The following is a 27,957-nucleotide window of genomic DNA, read 5'->3' as shown; positions in this document are numbered from 1 at the left end:
TTGGTCCTTAAAATGTTACTAATTAAAACATTATTAATTAAAAACAAATACAAACAAATAATAAGGGGCTACAAATAAAATCCTAGACAGTGGCTGGCCATTTAATAAATAATCAAACTAACAATTGTTGGGCTTACCTATGTGTATGTTATTGTTACACTGTTTTTACCATCCCGGGGCTATAAGGTGTCAACCCCCCCCCCCACACACACACAAAAGAACCCAAACAACAACAACAATAACAACAAATAACCATTTTGAAGTCTATTGTCAAGCCCTACTAAAATTAATATATGTTGTTAAACCAGATTGATCGTTCCTCTGCCTGATTGTCGTTCTATAAAAAAAAAGTAAACTTTCCAAAAATAAACGTATTCTTTCCTGCTTAAAAAAAATGGCATGTAAGCGCTAAATGTGTGGTGGCACGCCTTTCTTAATATTTATGCACGAGGTACGTCACAATGCTAATCCAAAACGAGGCGATGGGCGCAGCCACTGAATTATGACGTCATGCATAAATATTAAGAGAGGCGTATAGGCGGCGCGCCCCATAGATATAGAGTGGTATTATATTCTATAATATGGGCGCGCCCATGTTTCAATACTAAAACGCGGCCAGGACATCGACATGTGACGTATTGACCCAATGTTTATAGTCAACAATGAAACCATGGATATCGAATAAAATATGTTTGCATAAAGGTCTTTGCGTGGTGAATCACGTGTGGAATATTAAATGACGTAATCAATGGAAGCTACTGTGACGACACAAGCTGCGTTTAGCGCGCCCGTTCGAAACGAACCGTTCCCACGTGCGCACCTCCCTGGATACATAAACACACACATACAGGAAATTTACTCTGTTCTTGTTTAGCGTTTGTACGATAGACAGGGATTTTATTGGCGATATACATTTCCCGAATGTTATCAACAAGTTTTTCAGCTGAGTTTTGCCTCAATACGAGAAATTTCGACCAAAATGATTACAGTGCTTAAAGCGATTGAGACGTTGACCTCGGTGAATTACCGGTAAGTCTAAAACAAATTATTGTACCGTAGTTTATAAACTTTTCTTCAATTTTGTTCACTTGTTCTTGATGAAACCAAAACACAATACGTTTAATATCGCATATGCCTTTTCGCGACAGTTGTATTTTTAACAGTTTTTAGGCCAACTCTGCTGGGCATTCCACTGTTAACTTAAGTTTGTAAGTATTTTTTGTATACATACACGTGTATCAGGTATATCTTGTGAATGTTTTGCCCGAATAAAAAGTAGGCTCTCCTAATCATAATGTGTTTTGTTGTTATCTTGGTTTTTTTTTTAATAAAGAGTCGTTCCACTGCATGACTACAGTAAACAAACGTCGCCGATGTTTTTATAATGCTCATTATTTCATAAAAAGGCACCGTCCCCAGAGAGATGTGATACTAACAAAGTCTATTATAACCAACAGAGAGTTATACCGGGCATGGGAGGTATACCCGCCCGTTCGGTTGGTGGAAGATACCAACAACAATCCCCCACCCCTTATGCCAAAATGGCACATCCCAGATGCACCCGGAAGATTTCCAACAACCAGGATTCTTTACAGGTAAATGCTCACACTCTCTCAGAATATCTTATTTGACAATTATATCACTTGATGATTTTGTTCGAAAATTCTTTCAAAATAAATATTTAGACAACTTCTTATTTTAATAGAATGGAAAGTTAACAAAGAAAAATACTTGTATCATCAACGGTTGACTAAACACTTTTAAACCGCACTTGCACTTATTGACATAATTGACAGGTGGATATTCATTTTATGACCTCAACATAAAGTTGTAATACTCATTTGTGTCCTTTCTCGAAGGCTGAGAAGATCAGCTGAGCAAGAAGATCGGGTTTTGAGAATGAAGAAAATGAGGCAGCAGATCTACCAAGATGCTTACTGCTCTCAAGTGCATCTTGATCATATCAATCTTGATCTTGAAATTGATATCAATCCTGATATTGAAATTGCCACATCAACTACAAAGGATGAGGATGAGCAATCCACCTCCGGTGTGAGTTCAACATCATCTTCCCAGGAAGGACTTGGCATCACAGGGGAAGACGAAGACGTGGCCCGTCCGCCATCATCGCAAGATGCTAACGCCATTCCGTCTGACGAAGGAAGAGATGATGAGACAGTAAACGATGTCTCGGAGTTGGTTCAAGAGATAGATGACCAAACACTCAGGTGAGAATTAAATTAACTTCAATTCTACATGGAGGCATCATTCTAAAAGCCCAGGCTTGCGATGGATGTGCCCATTACAAAACAATACAAAACAAACAAAAACTAAACAGCACTAACTAAATAAACAGCACTAAATTGAAGAGTGTGACTATATTGCCTGCATACATCAATGGTTGACTAAACACTTTTAAACCGCACTTGCACTTATTGACATAATTGACAGGTGGATATTCATTTTATGACCTCAACATAAAGTTGTAATACTCAGTTGTGTCATTTCTCGAAGGCTGAGAAGATCGGCTGAGCATGAAGATCGGGTTTTGAGAATGGAGAAAATGAGGCAGCAGATCTACCAAGATGCTTACTGCTCTCAAGTGCATCTTGAAAATTTAAATCTTGATCTTGAAATTGATATCAATCCTGATATTGAAATTGCCACATCATCTACAAAGGATGAGGATGAGCAATCCTCCTCCGGTGTGAGTTCAACATCATCTTCCCAGGGAGGACTTGACATCACAGGGGAAGACGAAGACGTGGCACGTCCGCCATCATCGCAAGATGCTAACGCCATTCCGTCTGACGAACGAAGAGATGACGAGACAGTCAACGATGTCTCAGAGTTGTTTCAAATGATAAATGACCAACAAATCAGGTAAGAAATTCAACTCAATTCAATGGAACATTTATTGTCTAATGATTTGCACATGGAGGCCATCCTAAAAGCCGATGCTTGTGATTGATGTGACCGTTTATACAACATCACAAAACAAAACAGGATAAACAGCACTAAAATGAAGATTCATTGATCGTTGAAATAGCCAGATGGCTTCGTACAATTTGATGAGTATTGTTTGATATTGGTAGTGGCTAAAAGTTCAATACCGACAATGTCATGTTGTTTAAAAAACGAGTATTGTTTTCACAGTGAAAGTGAGACACTGCAAGCTCTGAAAGATGCCGAGCAGAAAACAACCAGTGAGGCACCAAAGCGCCCTAAAACCCCACCGAGTGGTAGCTGTAATGCTCCCTCATCATCAAGGAACGGTGCCCAACAAGAATGCTCTGGGCTAGTATTTCTTGAGGGGAGTGTCAACGTCCCTTCGACAAGTGCAGAGAATAAAAGTGTCAAAGTCATTTCGACAAGTGCAGAGAATAAAAGTGTCAACGTCATTTCGACAAGTGCAGAGACTAAAAGTGTCAAAGTCATTTCGACTAGTGCAGAGAATAAAAGTGTCAAAGTCATTTCGACAAGTGCAGAGAATAAAAGTGTCAACGTCATTTCGACAAGTGCAGAGAATAAACGTGTCAACGTCCCTTCAACAAATGCAGAGAAAAACAGTGTCAACGTCCCTTCGACAAGTGAGACTAAAAGAACATCTCCAGCCTCCAATAGAGATGAAAATGCTGCCTCTGCAACTACACTCGCGGATCCAAGTGGCTCCCTATCGCCTGGGGATGAAGTCAACCAATCCAAACCTCAGAGTGAAGGCGATGGTTCAACGCACGCACAGGTAAGCCTCGACAACAAAGTAATCAAATTAATAATCCATTTTCTTTAACTAAGACAAATTCTTCATATTTTGCGTTCATCTCCTTTTCAATGAAATCTCTCCTCTTCATTTGGTTTCAGCAAAGTGTGCAAAAAGGACGAACATTTGAGGGAGTAATGGAAAGGGTAGACGCCATGATGGCACAACCGCTAGATATCGGGTAAATACCACAACAACTTCATCGAATAATATTGTAATTTCGAACACATAGGTCTATTAACAAAAATAATTCAAAACATCTGTTTTCTTAAAATGACAAATGTGAATACATTGAAGTTTCCATTCAATAAATTAATTATTTTGAAGTTTCAGTCGCAGAGTATGTTTCTGTATGAAAAGTTCTTACTAAGATTGCCACCAACTTTCTTTATAGTGGCGAAACTGGCTCTATGTTACCTTGGTTGCAAGCTATGGGATATGAAGAGGACAATTCAACTCGTCCAAGACAGCCTTCCCCTAGACAATCAATGGAACAACCAAACATGCCCCCTATCCTTCCACCGACTGCGGCCACATCGGCTGCCCCTCCTCTGATGGTGCCAGCAATGGCTGGTGAGACTTCAATCCCCGCCGCATGCCAAACACCGACAGGTCACCGGGCTTCAAATCCCGAGTGCCAACTACAGTTACCAACACACCCGGCTGCACCCCTCCGGCCTGCGCCCCTCCGGGCAAGAATCCGTAAACGCCCACCTAAGCCTGCCGCAAACATTTCACCGAAAGTTATTAATAAAAGGTAAGTTTTTTCCCACTTTGTGGAATGGCAAATCGATTGCTGTGCGGCCAAGATTGAATCACCTTCCAAAGAAACAGTTTTTCTTTCAAAAGAACACACGATCAGAAACAGCTATAACCCTTATTTTTAGAAGGGGGGGGGGGGGTAGGAAGTAACTTAACTGTTTAATACAATGGAGTTTTGTTGGTAAAAGACGCTCAAACCAAAACCCCAACAAAAACATTCCATTATTTTTCTTTTTCTTTAGGAGGCTTGTGCATGAAACCCAAACTCTTCCAGAGATTGATTTCAAAGCTCAGAGGAAGGGACCTTCACATCCTGTAGAAACTCATCCCGAAGTAACTCTTGCTGAAGAAATAGACCCATTTCTTGCCCAAGAAATAGACCAATTTTTCTTCACAGCTGTCCCTCTACCTGCTGTATGTTCGTTCATCCCAGTTCTTCATGAAATCGAGTTAGAGGACGTGATGACACAAGGTAAACCAACCTGTCTTGGGAAGGGGGTTAATGGAGAAGTATTCTTGAAGAAGAAGATATCAGACGGTACTCTAGTTGCTGTCAAAAAAATTCTAGCCACAGGCACTGTGAAATACAATGATATGGTAAACGAAATCAGAGTCATGCTGGCAGTCCAACACTGCAAGGAAATCCCCAAGGTGTGGGGCATCATTGATCATGAATCGTTCGCCCTTGAGTTTGTGGGAGATCCAGTCACTAAGAAATCAAGTAACCTACACTCTTTTCTGTCCGAGACTCCTGCCAACTTGGAGACCTCGGATTGGATCCAGATATGTCTTGATATTTCAAGAGGAGTTCTTGCCTTACATGAGGCTGGATGGTCTCACAATGACCTCCACGTTGGGAACATTGTGGTATGGTATGATAGCAATAACTCCAATAAGTGTACAGCGAAAGTAGTCGACCTAGGAATTGCCGATCGGATTGACAGTCCATCTCCTGAATTCATGTGGACCTCTGCAAGAAAGGCGTGGTGCTACAAAAACTGCCCACATATACCACCGGAGGTGATAGAGGGCGTCTGCAAACGAGGTATCAAAAGCGACGTCTTTAGTTTGGGACACTTGTTTCTTCTTGTCTCCTACAAAAACATTGAGAAGTTGTCTTTCTTTCGTGACTTGTGTGAGAAGTGTCAGAGAAGGATGCCTCATGATCGACCAACAGTGGACGTAGTGGTTAAGGAGATTGAGGAATTCAAGTGTCGGATAATGAATAAGAAAATGGGCCCAAGAAGAGGGCGCGTGACCAGATTCACTTAAAGGTTTTTGTAAATCAGGGTTGAGTCACTAGTATACCATTATTTTTGATTAAAATTTCCGGAATAGTTTTCATTTTCATTTTGACAAATAATAAAACTTATTGTATTGTTTGTAAGTTAGAACTTAAACCACTCTGCTCAATATACATTCCGTTTTGCCTTTTTATATCCTATTGTATAATCAAGTGAAGTCCAGATCATATAAGAATTGTAAAAAACAAAATTATCATGAAAATATAATAAACAAAGAAGAAATAAAGAAAAACATTCTGAAAAGCTCAAATGTTCTGTTTGTCAATTATTTATGGCCAACGATGAACACACTACGGTGTATAAACACTATATAGGTCTGGTCAAGTTAAAATGGAGAATAACCGAAACCTGACAAACCCTCACCCCAACCTCCGACTCCAAACACACAAATTCAAGATTTAGTTTGTTGACACAGGACAAAGCATCTAAAATTGTTCGGATGAAAAAGTTCCCAAAAATCATAGAATGAAACGAAAACGAATTTACTTTTTCCTGCCTTATTTTATTTTTTCTATTAATTAAATATTACATTCCTTCTCTCTAACTACAACCACTCAAACACAATAAAACATACAAACGGCCAATATAAAAACAGTGTATTCATTTTTACAGTGATCTAAGCTGAAAAACAAAACAAACAGTAATGTGTCTAGTCGAAATCACACTAATAAAGATCTAATAGGTAGGGACGTTGTACCAGAAAAGGTGCACTACGAAGGAGCACTACATTTTTTGCATTTTTTTTACTTCTAAAAAGGACTATGATTACATAAACTTTGCAAAGAGAAAAAAAGAAGAACTGGGGAGTTGAACAGTGAAAGACACATGTTTAAAACAAAATAGGAAGTTCAGAAACAAATTTAGGAGGGAAAATTCTAAGAGCATCGACTACAAGGAAAAACTTCTACCACTGCAGAAAAGAAAAGAAAAAAACACTTATTCCAAAATATAAAGATAGAGACTATGTAGAAACTATCACTGTAAAAAAATGGGTAATCGGGTTTTGGGTAAAACTATATTCACACTATTTTGGTCATTTTTTTAACACATTTATGGGTAAAATTTGCTGTTGGGTAAATGTTAGGCTTTGCCAATGTTCGTACGAAATTGAGTCATTAAAGTTTGGTAATCTTTACCCAACAAAAGGGTACATGGTGCTTGCTTCAGTCGCCATACTAGATGTTGGGTATAAAATCAGCAATAAGCCCACTAGTTGGTTACTTTGACATGATTGAGGGCACTTAAAAACTAACAATCAGACTAGATTGGCCTCGAAGTGTCACGTCAGATGTTCGGGCTACAATTCAGACACAAAATACATCGAGAATGTCGTGGAGAACTTGTGAGCAATCATGGCGGAGTGGTAACACGCTTGAAGAGATTCTTCATGAATGGGGGCTCGACGAGCTGCACAAACGATTCTCAGGTAATTCTCACAATGAATACAATGGAGATGATAAAACCATAGCTCACATACGCTTTTATTTAGAAATAAAAACGTTAAACTTGGTGCGCACAACCATACATAGCGTGTGTAACACTGACATTAACTCGAGAGTCGAGTAGGCCTAGCCCATAGGGATAACGTTAAAGATAAAAGTCAAAACAAAAACCTTTTTTTTTGCAAATTGGTTGTTAAAAATATGGTGTGTCGTTTTATGCTTGTTTGTTTGTTTGTTGGATTTTTGGTTCGTTTGTATGTGTATGTGTGGGTTGTTTTTTTCAACTGTCTTCCTTTTGCTTTTGGTTGTTTGCTTTTTAAAAATTTGTTACAATTTCCAGCAGACAACTTGCCATAAGTTAAGCCTGGCTATCCAACCTTTGAGCAACGTCACATCTACTAACGTTCAACTTTTAAGCAAAAGGCCTAGTTTCTTTCATTAGTTGGGCTGTTGTAATATGCGTATGCCCAGTGTTTGAGTGGGATATTTCTTTCAATAAAAATTGGGCAATGTCAATACCCATCATGCCCAATTTTCGAGTATGGTTCCTGCAATAGTAATACTAGTTGGGCAAAAAACATTGCATGACATGTCATTTATGCAAATTTGTTTGCATTCCAGTGATATTTGGTGGCTGCGACAAGAAGAAGACTGGTGTCAGATTTGGGCCAAAGGAAACAATGACAGCCTGGTGTACAACTGGTGAGTAGTGTCTTGCAAAATTATATGAAAGCTAGTATCTCGCATTCTTTTGGCGGATCTAGGGGGAGGGACTATGTGGCTGTCTTTAGCCAGGGATCACACCTCAGTTAACGTTGCACCTAGGGAGAGTAAGTGAAGAGGCGTGTGTATCCAGGCACTGCCTCTTTCCTGGTTTACCATAACTTGGATGTGATCCCCGGCCATAGGGCAGTGTTTGGTTTTATGAATTATTACTGCCATCCCAACAGGAAGGTTGTTGACAATAAATAGGGAGACCACCAGCATAGGTCAGTTTCTAGAGTGCCATTGTCTTAGGGAAATCTGTCCTACTGTAGTTTGACCCCTTCCACAATTCTTTGTTTGGGGGAACAGTTTATGCGAGGGTTCAATTTAGCCGTCCGCACCAGCATATCAACCGATTGGTCCTGCTCCAGTAAATTGTTTATATTTGTTAACAATGTACATTTTCTTGTTAACTTGACTTTTCGTAGAATATTGTGCACATGCCAACATAAGAAAACATTGATACGACAAAACATCCTCTGCCATTCCTGCCTGTCCTGTACAGTGAATCAGTGCTATAACCTCCCAGTGTGATTATTGAGAAGAAGGCATTCCGCAACCATCCCTACCGAAGGCCGTAGATGTCTGCCATAAGGCAACTTCATCCTCGACTGTAAACACCAGCAACTTTGCACAAGTGTGTGGAAATTCTTTGAGAGGTATATATTTTCAGCCAGCCTGGACTTCCAACAAACAAAGACAGTCCAACTCTAAGAGCCATGAGAGCCTTTTTGACTTTCCTAAGTCTTCCGTGAAAGCTTCACAGCTTGACCATTGGCTGTTTGACATTTTGTTGTTTACCTTTTCATTCATTCCTTGTTCCATTGCAGATTTTAAATTAATGCTCATGACATTTGCCTTTTTAGAATCGTATGACCGTCAAGAAATTTAATTGACTAAGGGGGAAAACATGGTTGGTCTTTGCCGGGTTACTTAATCTTTCAAACCTTTATGGTCGACACCCTTACCCTATATTTGCTTTCAAGCATGTTTTGAAAAAAAAACCATAAAGAAAGTAAAAACAAGCAAGCGTGTGTTTCAAAAGCTCAAACTTCGGTAATAATAAGATTACGTGCGTGAAAGACGTTGCTGAAAGAGTGAGTTATGTCATGTTCAAATGTTAAAAAAAAAAAGTTGAGCTATTTACAAAGCATTTTTTCTCACAAATTATGTTTGATCCTTGCGAAGTCTCACATATGTTTTACTGACTACCAAGTCTGATTCTCAAAAGAAGTTCCTATCTTTGAGGTTGCTTAAATTTTTAAAGCGTACTTTCAGTACAGTGAAGTTCAATAAATAAAATAATAAAAAATGAACTGCATTAACTGTTTCTCTTCTTTCCCAACATGTGTGTAATTCATTTAAAATATTCCAACAACAATGGTTAAAATATTGACCAACATTTGGCGGGAAAGTTACCCATGTATATGTACAGAAATTTAAACGAACCCAACAATTGGATACAGCATTTACCAATACATGGTGGGACAAATGACCAATATGTGGACAGAAATTTAAACAATTCCCAATAATTGGGTACAGCATTAACCAACAATTGGTGAAAAAAGTTACCAATTGATGGATATATACTTTAAACAAGCCCAATAGTCTAATAAAAAATTCACTAACAGTTAGTTGAAAAGTGCCCAGTTTATGAACAAATACTTGTAACCAATAAATGGTATTAAGAGGATATCCAACAGATGTGTAATTAGAGTTATGTGTAGTTGGGTTTGCCCAATAATTTAGTAAGTGGTTTACCCAATGGCTGTTGGGAAATAATTGCCCAATAACTGGTGGGGCAGGCTTACACACGTCCACACAGTGCTGTCTGGTGGGGCAGGCTTACACACGTCCACACAGTGCTGTTTACAATGTTTACGAAAAGGATTTTCATTGAGTGTACAGAACAAAGGAATGTCCACACAATGACTGCAACACAGAGCTGCCTTTGCATACGTGTGTTAAGCCTGATACAAACAAATGTAGTCACATTTATCGGTATTCAACAATAAAATCATGAAGAAGTCATTTTTCCTCATTCTTATTCCTCTTGGTTTAGATTTTGTATTTGCCAGATAATCACAAAATAAAAATCATAAAATGTTTCGCCAAACCAAAGCACTCCCTGAAAAAAATCCGCGCTCTTTTTTTAAACAAGATCTCTAAGCGAGATCTCTAAACAATTTCAAACAATCTAATAAATTATTGAGTTGCTACATCACTAGTTCTTTTCAGATTCCAAAAGAATTTATAGACACATTCCTCCTGCAAAATCTTGGTTCTAGTGTTGTTCTTTTGCATGCATTCCTGCCTACGTCCCATCCGAAAGAGGAGATGGGGCAGCCGATGTGGCCGCAGTCGGTGGGATGGAAGGATAGGGGCATATTTGGTTGTTCCATTGATTGGAATACAGGAACTTATCCTAGTATTATCCTAGTATTAAACTGACCTTGATGAACTGCTTGGTTGGGATGACGGTTCCAGTGAAGATGTTCCCTGGTCTCTCAACATTGCATCCCATTGGGTACATCATGATGGGCTCTTTGCTGAAGCAAGCAGCGGGCTTGTAATAGACAACCTCAGGAAGTGGTGCAATTGCTCCTTGGTCAGCTATCATGCTGTGAGGATAAACAGCATACACCATTCATCGGAAGAAAAAAACAATCATTAGAGACCAGGGGTCGATTTCGCAAAGAGTTAGGACTAGTCTTATATGGTCTGGAGATATTAAAAACTTAAGGCTAGTCCTAAATTAAGACGAGACTGATAAGCTTTATAGATGTTCTTGTTTGGTCCTTAAAATGTTACTAATTAAAACATCATTAATTAAAAACAAATACAAACAAATAATAAGGGGCTACAAATAAAATCCTAGACAGTGACTGGCCATTTAATAAATAATCAAACTAACAATTGTTGGGCTTACCTATGTGTATGTTATTGTTACACTGTTTTTACCATCCCGGGGCTATAAGGTGTCAACCCCCCCCCCCCACACACACACACACAAAAGAACCCAAACAACAACAACAATAACAACAAACAACCATTTTGAAGTCTATTGTCAAGCCCTACTAAAATTAATATATGTTGTTAAACCAGATTGATCGTTCCTCTGCCTGATTGTCTTTCCTTAAAAAAAAAAGTAAACTTTCAAAAAATAAACGTATTCTTTCCTGCTTAAAAAATGGCATGTAAGCGCTAAATGTGTGGTGGCACGCCTTTCTTAATATTTATGCACGAGGTACGTCACAATGCTAATCCAAAACGAGGCGATGGGCGCAGCCACTGAATTATGACGTCATGCATAAATATTAAGAGAGGCGTATAGGCGGCGCGCCCCATAGATATAGAGTGGTATTATATTCTATAATATGGGCGCGCCCATGTTTCAATACTAAAACGCGGCCAGGACATCGACATGTGACGTATTGACCCAATGTTTATAGTCAACAATGAAACCATGGATATCGAATAAAATATGTTTGCATAAAGGTCTTTGCGTGGTGAATCACGTGTGGAATATTAAATGACGTAATCAATGGAAGCTACTGTGACGACACAAGCTGCGTTTAGCGCGCCCGTTCGAAACGAACCGTTCCCACGTGCGCACCTCCCTGGATACATAAACACACACATACAGGAAATTTACTCTGTTCTTGTTTAGCGTTTGTACGATAGACAGGGATTTTATTGGCGATATACATTTCCCGAATGTTATCAACAAGTTTTTCAGCTGAGTTTTGCCTCAATACGAGAAATTTCGACCAAAATGATTACAGTGCTTAAAGCGATTGAGACGTTGACCTCGGTGAATTACCGGTAAGTCTAAAACAAATTATTGTACCGTAGTTTATAAACTTTTCTTCAATTTTGTTCACTTGTTCCTGATGAAACCAATACACAATACGTTTAATATCGCATATGCCTTTTCGCGACAGTTGTATTTTTAACAGTTTTTAGGCCAACTCTGCTGGGCATTCCACTGTTAACTTAAGTTTGTAAGTATTTTTTGTATACATACACGTGTATCAGGTATATCTTGTGAATGTTTTGCCCGAATAAAAAGTAGGCTCTCCTAATCATAATGTGTTTTGTTGTTATCTTGGTTTTTTTTTTTAATAAAGAGTCGTTCCACTGCATGACTACAGTAAACAAACGTCGCCGATGTTTTTATAATGCTCATTATTTCATAAAAAGGCACCGTCCCCAGAGAGATGTGATACTAACAAAGTTTATTATAACCAACAGAGAGTTATACCGGGCATGGGAGGTATACCCGCCCGGTCGGTTGGTGGAAGATACCAACAACGATCCCCCACCCCTTCTGCCAAAATGGCACATCCCAGATGCACCCGGAAGATTTCCAACAACCAGGATTCTTTACAGGTAAATGCTCACACTCTCAGAATATCTTATTTGACAATTATATCACTTGATGATTTTGTTCGAAAATTCTTTCAAAATAAATATTTAGACAACTTCTTATTTTAATAGAATGGAAAGTTAACAAAGCAAAATACTTGTATCATCAACGGTTGACTAAACACTTTTAAACCGCACTTGTACTTATTGACATAATTGACAGGTGGATATTCATTTTATGACCTCAACATAAAGTTGTAATACTCATTTGTGTCCTTTCTCGAAGGCTGAGAAGATCAGCTGAGCAAGAAGATCGGGTTTTGAGAATGAAGAAAATGAGGCAGCAGATCTACCAAGATGCTTACTGCTCTCAAGTGCATCTTGATCATACCAATCTTGATCTTGAAATTGATATCAATCCTGATATTGAAATTGCCATATCATCTACAAAGGATGAGGATGAGCAATTCTCATCCGGTGTGAGTTCAACATCATCTTTCCAGGGAGGACTTGGCATCACAGGGGAAGACGAAGACGTGGCCCGTCCGCCATCATCGCAAGATGCTTACGCTATTCCGTCTGACGAAGGAAGAGATGATGAGACAGTCAACGATGTCTCGGAGTTGGTTCAAGAGATAGATGACCAAACACTCTGGTGAGAATTAAATTAACTTCAATTCTACATGGAGGCATCATTCTAAAAGCCAAGGCTTGCGATGGATGTGCCCATTACAAAACAATACAAAACAAACAAAAACTAAACAGCACTAACTAAATAAACAGCACTAAATTGAAGAGTGTGACTATATTGCCTGCATACATCAATGGTTGACTAAACACTTTTAAACCGCACTTCCACTTATTGACATGATTGACAGGTGGATATTCATTTTATGACCTCAACATAAAGTTGTAATACTCAGTTGTGTCATTTCTCGAAGGCTGAGAAGATCGGCAGTGCATGAAGATCGGGTTTTGAGAATGGAGAAAATGAGGCAGCAGATCTACCAAGATGCTTACTGCTCTCAAGTGCATCTTGAAAATATAAATCTTGATCTTGAAATTGATATCAATCCTGATATTGAAATTGCCACATCATCTACAAAGGATGAGGATGAGCAATCCTCCTCCGGTGTGAGTTCAACATCATCTTCCCAGGGAGGACTTGACATCACAGGGGAAGACGAAGACGTGGCACGTCCGCCATCATCGCAAGATGCTAACGCCATTCAGTCTGACGAACGAAGAGATGACGAGACAGTCAACGATGTCTCAGAGTTGGTTCAAATGATAAATGACCAACAAATCAGGTAAGAAATTCAACTCAATTCAATGGAACATTTATTGTCTAATGATTTGCACATGGAGGCCATCCTAAAAGCCGATGCTTGTGATTGATGTGACCGTTTATACAACATCACAAAACAAAACAGGATAAACAGCACTAAAATGAAGATTCATTGATCGTTGAAATAGCCAGATGGCTTCGTACAATTTGATGAGTATTGTTTGATATTGGTAGTGGCTAAAAGTTCAATACCGACAGTGTCATGTTGTTTAAAAAACGAGTATTGTTTTCACAGTGAAAGTGAGATACTGCAAGCTCTGAAAGATGCCGAGCAGAAAACAACCAGTGAGGCACCAAAGCGCCCTAAAACCCCACCGAGTGGTAGCTGTAATGCTCCCTCATCATCAAGGAACGGTGCCCAACAAGAATGCTCTGGGCTAGTATTTCTTGAGGGGAGTGTCAACGTCCCTTCGACAAGTGCAGAGAATAAAAGTGTCAAAGTCATTTCGACAAGTGCAGAGAATAAAAGTGTCAAAGTCATTTCGCCAAGTGCAGAGAATAAAAGTGTCAAAGTCATTTCGACAAGTGCAGAGAATAAACGTGTCAACGTCCCTTCAACAAATGCAGAGAAAAACAGTGTCAACGTCCCTTCGACAAGTGAGACTAAAAGAACATCTCCAGCCTCCAATAGAGATGAAAATGCTGCCTCTGCAACTACACTCGCGGATCCAAGTGGCTCCCTATCGCCTGGGGATGAAGTCAACCAATCCAAACCTCAGAGTGAAGGCGATGGTTCAACGCACGCACAGGTAAGCCTCGACAACAAAGTAATCAAATTAATAATCCATTTTCTTTAACTAAGACAAATTCTTCATATTTTGCGTTCATCTCCTTTTCAATGAAATCTCTCCTCTTTATTTGGTTTCAGCAAAGTGTGCAAAAAGGACGAACATTTGAGGGAGTAATGGAAAGGGTAGACGCCATGATGGCACAACCGCTAGATATCGGGTAAATACCACAACAACTTCATCGAATAATATTGTAATTTCGAACACATAGGTCAAAAAATAATTCAAAACATCTGTTTTCTTAAAATGACAAATGTGAATACATTGAAGTTTCCATTCAATAAATTAATTATTTTGAAGTTTCAGTCGCAGAGTATGTTTCTGTATGAAAAGTTCTTACTAAGATTGCCACCAACTTTCTTTATAGTGGCGAAACTGGCTCTATGTTACCTTGGTTGCAAGCTATGGGATATGAAGAGGACAATTCAACTCGTCCAAGACAGCCTTCCCCTAGACAATCAATGGAACAACCAAACATGCCCCCTATCCTTCCACCGACTGCGGCCACATCGGCTGCCCCTCCTCTGATGGTGCCAGCAATGGCTGGTGAGACTTCAATCCCCGCCGCATGCCAAACACCGACAGGTCACCGGGCTTCAAATCCCGAGTGCCAACTACAGTTACCAACACACCCGGCTGCACCCCTCCGGCCTGCGCCCCTCCGGGCAAGAATCCGTAAACGCCCACCCAAGCCTGCCGCAAACATTTCACCGAAAGTTATTAATAAAAGGTAAGTTTTTTCCCACTTTGTGGAATGGCAAATCGATTGCTGTGCGGCCAAGATTGAATCACCTTCCAAAGAAACAGTTTTTCTTTCAAAAGAACACACGATCAGAAACAGCTACAACCCTTATTTTTAGAAGGGGGGGGGGGGGGTAGGAAGTAACTTAACTGTTTAATACAATGGAGTTTTGTTGCTAAAAGACGCTCAAACCAAAACCCCAACAAAAACATTCCATTATTTTTCTTTTTCTTTAGGAGGCTTGTGCATGAAACCCAAACTCTTCCAGAGATTGATTTCAAAGCTCAGAGGAAGGGACCTTCACATCCTGTAGAAACTCATCCCCAAGTAACTCTTGCTGAAGAAATAGACCCATTTCTTGCCCAAGAAATAGACCAATTTTTCTTCACAGCTGTCCCTCTACCTGCTGTATGTTCGTTTATCCCAGTTCTTCATGAAATCGAGTTAGAGGACGTGATGACACAAGGTAAACCAACCTGTCTTGGGAAGGGGGTTAATGGAGAAGTATTCTTGAAGAAGAAGATATCAGACGGTACTCTAGTTGCTGTCAAAAAAATTCTAGCCACAGGCACTGTGAAATACAATGATATGGTAAACGAAATCAGAGTCATGCTGGCAGTCCAACATTGCAAGGAAATCCCCAAGGTGTGGGGCATCATTGATCATGAATCGTTCGCCCTTGAGTTTGTGGGAGATCCAGTCACTAAGAAATCAAGTAACCTACACTCTTTTCTGTCCGAGACTCCTGCCAACTTGGAGACCTTGGATTGGATCCAGATATGTCTTGATATTTCAAGAGGAGTTCTTGCCTTACATGAGGCTGGATGGTCTCACAATGACCTCCACGTTGGGAACATTGTGGTATGGTATGATAGCAATAACTCCAATAAGTGTACAGCGAAAGTAGTCGACCTAGGAATTGCCGATCGGATTGACAGTCCATCTCCTGAATTCATGTGGACCTCTGCAAGAAAAGCGTGGTGCTACAAAAACTGCCCACATATACCACCGGAGGTGATAGAGGGCGTCTGCAAACGAGGTATCAAAAGCGACGTCTTTAGTTTGGGACACTTGTTTCTTCTTGTCTCCTACAAAAACATTGAGAAGTTGTCTTTCTTTCGTGACTTGTGTGAGAAGTGTCAGAGAAGGATGCCTCATGATCGACCAACAGTGGCCGTAGTGGTTAAGGAGATTGAGGAATTCAAGTGTCGGATAATGAATAAGAAAATGGGCCTAAGAAGAGGGCGCGTGACCAGATTCACTTAAAAGTTTTTGTAAATCAGGGTTGAGTCACTAGTATACCAATATTTTTCATTAAAATTTCCGGAATAGTTTTCATTTTCATTTTGACAAATAATAAAACTTATTGTATTGTTTGTAAGTTAGAACTTAAACCACTCTGCTCAATATACGTTCCGTTTTGCCTTTTTATATCCTATTGTATAATCAAGTGAAGTCCAGATCATATAAGAATTGTAAAAAACAAAATTATCATGAAAATATAATAAACAAAGATGAAATAAAGAAAAACATTCTGAAAAGCTCAAATGTTCTGTTTGTCAATTATTTATGGCCAACGATGAACACACTACGGTGTATAAACACTATATAGGTCTGGTCAAGTTAAAATGGAGAATAACCGAAACCTGACAAACCCTCACCCCAACCTCCGACTCCAAACACACAAATTCAAGATTTAGTTTGTTGACACAGGACAAAGCATCTAAAATTGTTTGGATGAAAAAGTTCCCAAAAATCATAGAATGAAACGAAAACGAATTTACTTTTTCCTGCCTTATTTTATTTTTTTTCTATTAATTAAATATTACATTCCTTCTCTCAAACCTCAACCACTCAAACACAATAAAACATACAAACGGCCAATATAAAAACAGTGCATTCATTTTTACAGTGATCTAAGCTGTAAAACAAAACAAACAGTAATGTGTCTAGTCGAAATCACACTAATAAAGATCTAATAGGTAGGGACGTTGTACCAGAAAAGGTGCACTACGAAGGAGCACTACATTTTTTTGTATTTTTTGCATTTTTTTTACTTCTAAAAAGGACTATGATTACATAAACTTTGAAAAGAGAAAAAAAGAAGAACTGGGGAGTTGAACAGTGAAAGACACATGTTTAAAACAAAATAGGAAGTTCAGAAACAAATTTAGGAGGGAAAGTTCTAAGAGCATCGACTACAAGGATAAACTTCTACCACTGCAGAAAAGAAAAGAAAAAAACACTTATTCAAAAATATAAAGATAGAGACTATGTAGAAACTATCACTGTAAAAAAATGGGTAATCGGGTGTTGGGTAAAACTATATTCACACATATTTTGGTCATTTTTTTAACACATTTATAGGTAAAATTTGCTGTTGGGTAAATGTTAGGCTTTGCCAATGTTCGTACGAAATTGAGTCATTAAAGTTTGGTAATCTTTACCCAATAAAAGGGTACATGGTGCTTGCTTCAGTCGCCATACTAGATGTTGGGTATAAAATCAGCAATAAGCCCACTAGTTGGTTACTTTGACATGATTGAGGGCACTTAAAAACTAACAATCAGACTAGATTGGCCTCGAAGTGTGACGTCAGATGTTCGGGCTACAATTCAGACACAAAATACATCGAGAATGTCGTGGAGAACTTGTGAGCAATCATGGCGGAGTGGTAACACGCTTGAAGAGATTCTTCATGAATGGGGGCTCGACGAGCTGCACAAACGATTCTACGGTAATTCTTACAATGAATACAATGGAGATAAAACCATAGCTCACATACGCTTTTATTTAGAAATAAAAACGTTAAACTTGGTGCGCACAACCATACATAGCGTGTGTAACACTGACATTAACTCGAGAGTCGAGTAGGCCTAGCCTATAGGGATAACGTTAAAGATAAAAGTCAAAACAAAAACCTTTTTTTGCAAATTGGTTGTTAAAAATATGGTGTGTCGTTTTATGCTTGTTTGTTTGTTTGTTGGATTTTTGGTTCGTTTGTATGTGTATGTGTGGGTTGTTTTTTTCAACTGTCTTCCTTTTGCTTTTGGTTGTTTGCTTTTTAAAAATTTGTTACAATTTCCAGCAGACAACTTGCCATAAGTTAAGCCTGGCTATCCAACCTTTGAGCAACGTCACATCTACTAACGTTCAACTTTTAAGCAAAAGGCCTAGTTTCTTTCATTAGTTGGGCTATTGTAATATGCGTATGCCCAGTGTTTGAGTGGGATATTTCTTTCAATAAAAATTGGGCAATGTCAATACCCATCATGCCCAATTTTCGAGTATGGTTCCTGCAATAGTAATACTAGTTGGGCAAAAAACATTGCATGACATGTCATTTATGCAAATTTGTTTGCATTCCAGTGATATTTGGTGGCTGCGACAAGAAGAAGACTGGTGTCAGATTTGGGCCAAAGGAAACAATGACAGCCTGGTGTACAACTGGTGAGTGGTGTCTTGCAAAATTATATGAAAGCTAGTATCTCGCATTCTTTTGGCGGATCTAGGGGGAGGGACTATGTGGCTGTCTTTAGCCAGGGATCACACCTAAGTTAACGTTGCACCTAGGGAGAGTAAGTGAAGAGGCATGTGTATCCAGGCACTGCCTCTTTCCTGGTTTACCATAACTTGGATGTGATCCCCGGCCATAGGGCAGTGTTTGGTTTTATGAATTATTACTGCCATCCCAACAGGAAGGTTGTTGACAATAAATAGGGAGACCACCAGCATAGGTCAGTTTCTAGAGTGCCATTGTCTTAGGGAAATCTGTCCTACTGTAGTTTGACCCCTTCCACAATTCTTTGTTTGGGGGAACAGTTTATGCGAGGGTTCAATTTAGCCGTCCGCACCAGCATATCAACCGATTGGTCCTGCTCCAGTAAATTGTTTATATTTGTTAACAATGTACATTTTCTTGTTACCTTGACTTTTCGTAGAATATTGTGCACATGCCAACATAAGAAAACATTGATACGACAAAACATCCTCTTCCATTCCTGCCTGTCCTGTACAGTGAATCAGTGCTATAACCTCCCAGTGTGATTATTGAGAAGAAGGCATTCCGCAACCATCCCTACCGAAGGCCGTAGATGTCTGCCATAAGGTAACTTCATCCTCGACTGTAAATACCAGCACCTTTGCACAAGTGTGTGGAAATTCTTTGAGAGGTATATATTTTCAGCCAGCCTGGACTTCCAACAAACAAAGACAGTCCAACTCTAAGAGCCACGAGAGCCTTTTTGACTTTCCTAAGTCTTCCGTGAAAGCTTCACAGCTTGACCATTGGCTGTTTGACATTTTGTTGTTTACCTTTTCATTCATTCCTTGTTCCATTGCAGACAATAAATTAATGCTCATGACATTTGCCTTTTTTAGAATCGTATGACCGTCAAGAAATTTAATTGACTAAGGGGGAAAACATGGTTGGTCTTTGCCGGGTTACTTAATCTTTCAAACCTTTATGGTCGACACCCTTACCCTATATTTGCTTTCAAGCAATTTTTGAAAAAAAAACCATAAAGAAAGTAAAAACAAGCAAGTGTGTGTTTCAAAAGCTCAAACTTCGGTAATAATAAGATTACGTGCGTGAAAGACGTTGCTGAAAGAGTGAGTTATGTCATGTTCAAATGTTTAAAAAAAAAGTTGAGCTATTTACAAAGCATTTTTTTCTCACAAATTATGTTTGATCCTTGCGAAGTCTCACATATGTTTTACTGACTACCAAGTCTGATTCTCAAAAGAAGTTCCTATCTTTGAGGTTGCTTAAATTTTTAAAGCGTACTTTCAGTACAGTGAAGTTCAATAAATAAAATATAAAAAAATGAACTGCATTAACTGTTTCTCTTTTTTCCCAACATGTGTGTAATTCATTTAAAATATTCCAACAACAATGGTTAAAATATTGACCAACATTTGGCGGGAAAGTTACCCATGTATATGTACAGAAATTTAAACGAACCCAACAATTGGATACAGCATTTACCAATACATGGTGGGACAAATGACCAATATGTGGACAGAAATTTAAACAATTCCCAATAATTGGATACAGCATTAACCAACAATTGGTGAAAAAAGTTACCAATTGATGGATATTTACTTTAAATAAGCCCAATAGTCTAATAAAAAATTCACTAACAGTTAGTTGAAAAGTGCCCAGTTTATGAACAAATACTTTTAACCAATAAATGGTATTAAGAGGATATCTAACAGATGTGTAATTAGAGTTATTTGTAGTTGGGTTTGCCCAATAATTTAGTAAGTGGTTTACCCAATGGCTGTTGGGAAATAATTGCCCAATAACTGGTGGGGCAGGCTTACACACGTCCACACAGTGCTGTTTACAATGTTGAAGAAAAGGATTTCCATTAAGTGTACAGAACAAAGGAATGTCCACACAATGACTGCAACACGTTTGCATACGTGTGTTAAGCCTGATACAAACAAATGTAGTCACATTTATCGGTATTCAACAATAAAATCATGAAGAAGTCATTTTTCCTCATTCTTATTCCTCTTGCCTAGCAGACAGCAGGTTCCAATTTATTGCCATGGGGAATAAAATCCAGAAAGTCTCAAAAAAGAACAAAAACATGGTTTAGATTTTGTATTTGCCAGATAATCACAAAATAAAAATCATAAAATGTTTCCCCAAACCAAAGCACTCCCTGAAAAAAATCCGCGCTCTTTTTTTAAACAAGATCTCTAAGCGAGATCTCTAAACAATTTCAAACAATCTAATAAATTATTGAGTTGCTACATCACTAGTTCTTTTCAGATTCCAAAAGAATTTATTGACACATTCCTCCTGCAAAATCTTAGTTCTAGTGTTGTTCTTTTGCATGCATTCCTGCCTACGTCCCATCCGAAAGAGGAGATGGGGCAGCCGATGTGGCCGCAGTCGGTGGGATGGAAGGATAGGGGCATATTTGGTTGTTCCATTGATTGGAATACAGGAACTTATCCTAGTATTATCCTAGTATTAAACTGACCTTGATGAACTGCTTGGTTGGGATGACGGTTCCAGTGAAGATGTTCCCTGGTCTCTCAACATTGCATCCCATTGGGTACATCATGATGGGCTCTTTGCTGAAGCAAGCAGCGGGCTTGTAATAGACAACCTCAGGAAGTGGTGCAATTGCTCCTTGGTCAGCTATCATGCTGTGAGGATAAACAGCATACACCATTCATCGGAAGAAAAATCATTAGAGACCAGGGTCGATTTCGCAGAGAGTTAGGACTAGTCTTATATGGTCTGGAGATATTAAAAATTAAGGCTAGTCCTAATTTAAGACGAGACTGATAAGCTTTATAGATGTTCTTGTTTGGTCCTTAAAATGTTACTAATTAAAACATCATTAATTAAAAACAAATACAAACAAATAATAAGGGGCTACAAATATAATCCTAGACAGTGGCTGGCCATTTAATAAATAATCAAACTAACAATTGTTGGGCTTACCTATGTGTATGTTATTGTTACACTGTTTTTACCATCCCGGGGCTATAAGGTGTCAACCCCCCCCCCCCCGCACACACACAAAAGAACCCAAACATCAACAACAATAACAACAAACAACCATTTTGAAGTCTATTGTCAAGCCCTACTAAAATTAATATATGTTGTTAAACCAGATTGATCGTTCCTCTGCCTGATTGTCTTTCCTTTAAAAAAAGAGTAAACTTTCAAAAAATAAACGTATTAATTCCTGCTTAAAAAAATGGCATGTAAGCGCTAAATGTGTGGTGGCACGCCTTTCGTAATATTTATACACGAGGTACGTCACAATGCTAATCCAAAACGAGGCGATGGGCGCAGCCACTGAATTATGACGTCATGCATAAATATTAAGAGAGGCGTATAGGCGGCGCGCCCCATAGATATAGAGTGGTATTATATTCTATATATATGGGCGCACCCATGTTCCGATACTAAAACGCGGCTGGGACATCGACATGTGACGTATTGACCCAATGTTTATAGTCAACAATGAAACCATGGATATCGAATAAAATATATTTGCATAAAGGTCTTTGCGTGGTGCATCACGTGTGGAATATTAAATGACGTAATCAATGGAAGCTACTGTGACGACACAAGCCCCGTTCGAAACGAACCGTTCCCACGTGCGCACCTCCCTGGATACATAAACACACACATACAGGAAATTTACTCTGTTCTTGTTTAGCGTTTGTATGATAGACAGGGATTTTATTGGCGATATACATTTCCCAAATGTTATCAACAAGTTTTTCAGCTGAGTTTTGCCTCAATACGAGAAATTTCGACCAAAATGATTACAGTGCTTAAAGCGATTGAGACGTTGACCTCGGTGAATTACCGGTAAGTCTAAAACAAATTATTGTACCGTAGTTTATAAACTTTTCTTCAATTTTGTTCACTTGTTCCTGATGAAACCAAAACACAATACGTTTAATATCGCATATGCCTTTTCGCGGCAGTTGTATTTTTAACAGTTTTTAGGCCAACTCTGCTGGGGATTCCACTGTTAACTTAAGTTTGTAAGTATTTTTTGTATACATACACGTGTATCAGGTATATCTTGTGAATGTTTTGCCCGAATAAAAAGTAGGCTCTCCTAATCATAATGTGTTTTGTTGTTATCTTGGTTTTTTTTTTTAATAAAGAGTCGTTCCACTGCATGACTACAGTAAACAAACGTCGCCGATGTTTTTATAATGCTCATTATTTCATAAAAAGGCACCGTCCCCAGAGAGATTTGATACTAACAAAGTTTATTATAACCAACAGAGAGTTATACCGGGCATGGGAGGTAAACCCGCCCGGTCGGTTGGTGGAAGATACCAACAACAATCCCCCACCCCTTCTGCCAAAATGGCACATCCCAGATGCACCCGGAAGATTTCCAACAACCAGGATTCTTTACAGGTAAATGCTCACACTCTCTCAGAATATCTTATTTGACAATTATATCACTTGATGATTTTGTTCGAAAATTCTTTCAAAATAAATATTTAGACAACTTCTTATTTTAATAGAATGGAAAGTTAACAAAGAAAAATACTTGTATCATCAACGGTTGACTAAACACTTTTAAACCGCACTTGCACTTATTGACATAATTGACAGGTGGATATTCATTTTATGACCTCAACATAAAGTTGTAATACTCATTTGTGTCCTTTCTCGAAGGCTGAGAAGATCAGCTGAGCAAGAAGATCGGGTTTTGAGAATGAAGAAAATGAGGCAGCAGATCTACCAAGATGCTTACTGCTCTCAAGTGCATCTTGATCATATCAATCTTGATCTTGAAATTGATATCAATCCTGATATTGAAATTGCCACATCAACTACAAAGGATGAGGATGAGCAATCCACCTCCGGTGTGAGTTCAACATCATCTTCCCAGGAAGGACTTGGCATCACAGGGGAAGACGAAGACGTGGCCCGTCCGCCATCATCGCAAGATGCTAACGCCATTCCGTCTGACGAAGGAAGAGATGATGAGACAGTAAACGATGTCTCGGAGTTGGTTCAAGAGATAGATGACCAAACACTCAGGTGAGAATTAAATTAACTTCAATTCTACATGGAGGCATCATTCTAAAAGCCAAGGCTTGCGATGGATGTGCCCATTACAAAACAATACAAAACAAACAAAAACTAAACAGCACTAACTAAATAAACAGCACTAAATTGAAGAGTGTGATTATATTGCCTGCATACATCAATGGTTGACTAAACACTTTTAAACCGCACTTGCACTTATTGACATAATTGACAGGTGGATATTCATTTTATGACCTCAACATAAAGTTGTAATACTCAGTTGTGTCATTTCTTGAAGGCTGAGAAGATCGGCTGAGCATGAAGATCGGGTTTTGAGAATGGAGAAAATGAGGCAGCAGATCTACCAAGATGCTTACTGCTCTCAAGTGCATCTTGAAAATATAAATCTTGATCTTGAAATTGATATCAATCCTGATATTGAAATTGCCACATCATCTACAAAGGATGAGGATGAGCAATCCTCCTCCGGTGTGAGTTCAACATCATCTTCCCAGGGAGGACTTGACATCACAGGGGAAGACGAAGACGTGGCACGTCCGCCATCATCGCAAGATGCTAACGCCATTCCGTCTGACGAACGAAGAGATGACGAGACAGTCAACGATGTCTCAGAGTTGGTTCAAATGATAAATGACCAACAAATCAGGTAAGAAATTCAACTCAATTCAATGGAACATTTATTGTCTAATGATTTGCACATGGAGGCCATCCTAAAAGCCGATGCTTGTGATTGATGTGACCGTTTATACAACATCACAAAACAAAACAGGATAAACAGCACTAAAATGAAGATTCATTGATCGTTGAAATAGCCAGATGGCTTCGTACAATTTGATGAGTATTGTTTGATATTGGTAGTGGCTAAAAGTTCAATACCGACAATGTCATGTTGTTCAAAACACGAGTATTGTTTTCACAGTGAAAGTGAGACACTGCAAGCTCTGAAAGATGCCGAGCAGAAAACAACCAGTGAGGCACCAAAGCGCCCTAAAACCCCACCGAGTGGTAGCTGTAATGCTCCCTCATCATCAAGGAACGGTGCCCAACAAGAATGCTCTGGGCTAGTATTTCTTGAGGGGAGTGTCAACGTCCCTTCGACAAGTGCAGAGAATAAAAGTGTCAAAGTCATTTCGACAAGTGCAGAGAATAAAAGTGTCAACGTCATTTCGACAAGTGCAGAGACTAAAAGTGTCAAAGTCATTTCGACTAGTGCAGAGAATAAAAGTGTCAAAGTCATTTCGACAAGTGCAGAGAATAAAAGTGTCAAAGTAATTTCGACAAGTGCAGAGAATAAACGTGTCAACGTCCCTTCAACAAATGCAGAGAAAAACAGTGTTAACGTCCCTTCGACAAGTGCAGAGAATAAAAGTGTCAAAGTAATTTCGACAAGTGCAGAGAATAAACGTGTCAACGTCCCTTCAACAAATGCAGAGAAAAACAGTGTCAACGTCCCTTCGACAAGTGAGACTAAAAGAACATCTCCAGCCTCCAATAGAGATGAAAATGCTGCCTCTGCAACTACACTCGCGGATCCAAGTGGCTCCCTATCGCCTGGGGATGAAGTCAACCAATCCAAACCTCAGAGTGAAGGCGATGGTTCAACGCACGCACAGGTAAGCCTCGACAACAAAGTAATCAAATTAATAATCCATTTTCTTTAACTAAGACAAATTCTTCATATTTTGCGTTCATCTCCTTTTCAATGAAATCTCTCCTCTTTATTTGGTTTCAGCAAAGTGTGCAAAAAGGACGAACATTTGAGGGAGTAATGGAAAGGGTAGACGCCATGATGGCACAACCGCTAGATATCGGGTAAATACCACAACAACTTCATCGAATAATATTGTAATTTCGAACACATAGGTCTATTTACAAAAATAATTCAAAACATCTGTTTTCTTAAAATGACAAATGTGAATACATTGAAGTTTCCATTCAATAAATTAATTATTTTGAAGTTTCAGTCGCAGAGTATGTTTCTGTATGCAAATTTCTTACTAAGATTGCCACCAACTTTCTTTATAGTGGCGAAACTGGCTCTATGTTACCTTGGTTGCAAGCTATGGGATATGAAGAGGACAATTCAATTCGTCCAAGACAGCCTTCCCCTAGACAATCAATGGAACAACCAAACATGCCCCCTATCCTTCCACCGACTGCGGCCACATCGGCTGCCCTTCCTCTGATGGTGCCAGCAATGGCTGGTGAGACTTCAATCCCCGCCGCATGCCAAACACCGACAGGTCACCGGGCTTCAAACCCCGAGTGCCAACTACAATTACCAACACACCGGGCTGCACCCATCCGGCCTGCGCCCCTCCGGGCAAGAATCCGTAAACGCCCACCCAAGCCTGCCGCAAACATTTCACCGAAAGTTATTAATAAAAGGTAAGTTTTTTCCCACTTTGTGGAATGGCAAATCGATTGCTGTGCGGCCAAGATTGAATCACCTGCCAAAGAAACAGTTTTTCTTTCAAAAGAACACACGATCAGAAACAGCTATAACCCTTATTTTTAGAAGGGGGGGGGGGGTAGGAAGTAACTTAACTGTTTAATACAATGGAGTTTTGTTGGTAAAAGACGCTCAAACCAAAACCCCCACAAAAACATTACATTATTTTTCTTTTTCTTTAGGAGGCTTGTGCATGAAACCCAAACTCTTCCAGAGATTGATTCCAAAGCTCAGAGGAAGGGACCTTCACATCCTGTAGAAACTCATCCCGAAGTAACTCTTGCTGAAGAAATAGACCCATTTCTTGCCCAAGAAATAGACCAATTTTTCTTCACAGCTGTCCCTCTACCTGCTGTATGTTCGTTCATCCCAGTTATTCATGAAATCGAGTTAGAGGACGTGATGACACAAGGTAAACCAACCTGTCTTGGGAAGGGGGTTAATGGAGAAGTATTCTTGAAGAAGAAGATATCAGACGGTACTCTAGTTGCTGTCAAAAAAATTCTAGCCACAGGCACTGTGAAATACAATGATATGGTAAACGAAATCAGAGTCATGCTGGCAGTCCAACATTGCAAGGAAATCCCCAAGGTGTGGGGCATCATTGATCATGAATCGTTCGCCCTTGAGTTTGTGGGAGATCCAGTCACTAAGAAATCAAGTAACCTACACTCTTTTCTGTCCGAGACTCCTGCCAACTTGGAGACCTTGGATTGGATCCAGATATGTCTTGATATTTCAAGAGGAGTTCTTGCCTTACATGAGGCTGGATGGTCTCACAATGACCTCCACGTTGGGAACATTGTGGTATGGTATGATAACAATAACTCCAATAAGTGTACAGCGAAAGTAGTCGACCTAGGAATTGCCGATCGGATTGACAGTCCATCTCCTGAATTCATGTGGACCTCTGCAAGAAAGGCGTGGTGCTACAAAAACTGCCCACATATACCACCGGAGGTGATAGAGGGCGTCTGCAAACGAGGTATCAAAAGCGACGTCTTTAGTTTGGGACACTTGTTTCTTCTTGTCTCCTACAAAAACATTGAGAAGTTGTCTTTCTTTCGTGACTTGTGTGAGAAGTGTCAGAGAAGGATGCCTCATGATCGACCAACAGTGGACGTAGTGGTTAAGGAGATTGAGGAATTCAAGTGTCGGATAATGAATAAGAAAATGGGCCCAAGAAGAGGGCGCGTGACCAGATTCACTTAAAAGTTTTTGTAAATCAGGGTTGAGTCACTAGTATACCAATATTTTTCATTAAAATTTCCGGAATAGTTTTCATTTTCATTTTGACAAATAATAAAACTTATTGTATTTTTTGTAAGTTAGAACTTAAACCACTCTGCTCAATATACATTCGGTTTTGCCTTTTTATATCCTATTGTATAATCAAGTGAAGTCCAGATCATATAAGAATTGTAAAAAACAAAATTATCAAGAAAATATAATAAACAAAGAAGAAATAAAGAAAAACATTCTGAAAAGCTCAAATGTTCTGTTTGTTAATTATTTATGGCCAACGATGAACACACTACGGTGTATAAACACTATATAGGTCTGGTCAAGTTAAAATGGAGAATAACCGAAACCTGACAAACCCTCACCCCAACCTCCGACTCCAAACACACAAATTCAAGATTTAGTTTGTTGACACAGGACAAAGCAT

General features: G+C 39.2%; 3 protein-coding genes across 3 annotated transcripts; all 3 read left to right on the top strand.

Annotated features, from left to right (window-relative positions):
- The first annotated feature begins 816 nt into the window (after positions 1-816).
- On the top strand, positions 817-6,646 carry LOC139946581 (uncharacterized). The gene is made up of 8 exons (XM_071944275.1): positions 817-1,029; positions 1,458-1,595; positions 1,860-2,228; positions 2,515-2,883; positions 3,157-3,742; positions 3,862-3,941; positions 4,155-4,517; positions 4,765-6,646. The coding sequence occupies exons 1-8, from the start codon at positions 980-982 to the stop codon at positions 5,792-5,794; spliced, it is 2,985 nt and encodes a 994-aa protein (XP_071800376.1). The 5' UTR covers positions 817-979; the 3' UTR covers positions 5,795-6,646.
- A 4,999-nt stretch (positions 6,647-11,645) lies between these two features.
- LOC139946576 (uncharacterized) lies at positions 11,646-17,415 on the top strand. Its single transcript, XM_071944270.1, has 8 exons — positions 11,646-11,858; positions 12,288-12,425; positions 12,688-13,056; positions 13,343-13,711; positions 13,985-14,498; positions 14,618-14,697; positions 14,905-15,267; positions 15,516-17,415. Exons 1-8 carry the CDS (start codon positions 11,809-11,811, stop codon positions 16,543-16,545), a joined length of 2,913 nt encoding a protein of 970 aa, XP_071800371.1. The 5' UTR covers positions 11,646-11,808; the 3' UTR covers positions 16,546-17,415.
- A 5,072-nt stretch (positions 17,416-22,487) lies between these two features.
- Positions 22,488-27,684, top strand: LOC139946123 (uncharacterized). Its single transcript, XM_071943737.1, has 8 exons — positions 22,488-22,627; positions 23,057-23,194; positions 23,459-23,827; positions 24,114-24,482; positions 24,756-25,449; positions 25,569-25,648; positions 25,862-26,224; positions 26,471-27,684. Exons 1-8 carry the CDS (start codon positions 22,578-22,580, stop codon positions 27,498-27,500), a joined length of 3,093 nt encoding a protein of 1,030 aa, XP_071799838.1. The 5' UTR covers positions 22,488-22,577; the 3' UTR covers positions 27,501-27,684.
- Positions 27,685-27,957: the final 273 nt, after the last annotated feature.

Source organism: Asterias amurensis, chromosome 13 (genome assembly GCF_032118995.1).
Source record: "Asterias amurensis chromosome 13, ASM3211899v1".
Taxonomy (NCBI): Eukaryota; Metazoa; Echinodermata; class Asteroidea; order Forcipulatida; family Asteriidae; genus Asterias; species Asterias amurensis.
The sequence above is the reverse complement of the archived record's forward strand: the minus strand, read 5'-3'. Positions and strand labels throughout refer to the sequence as shown.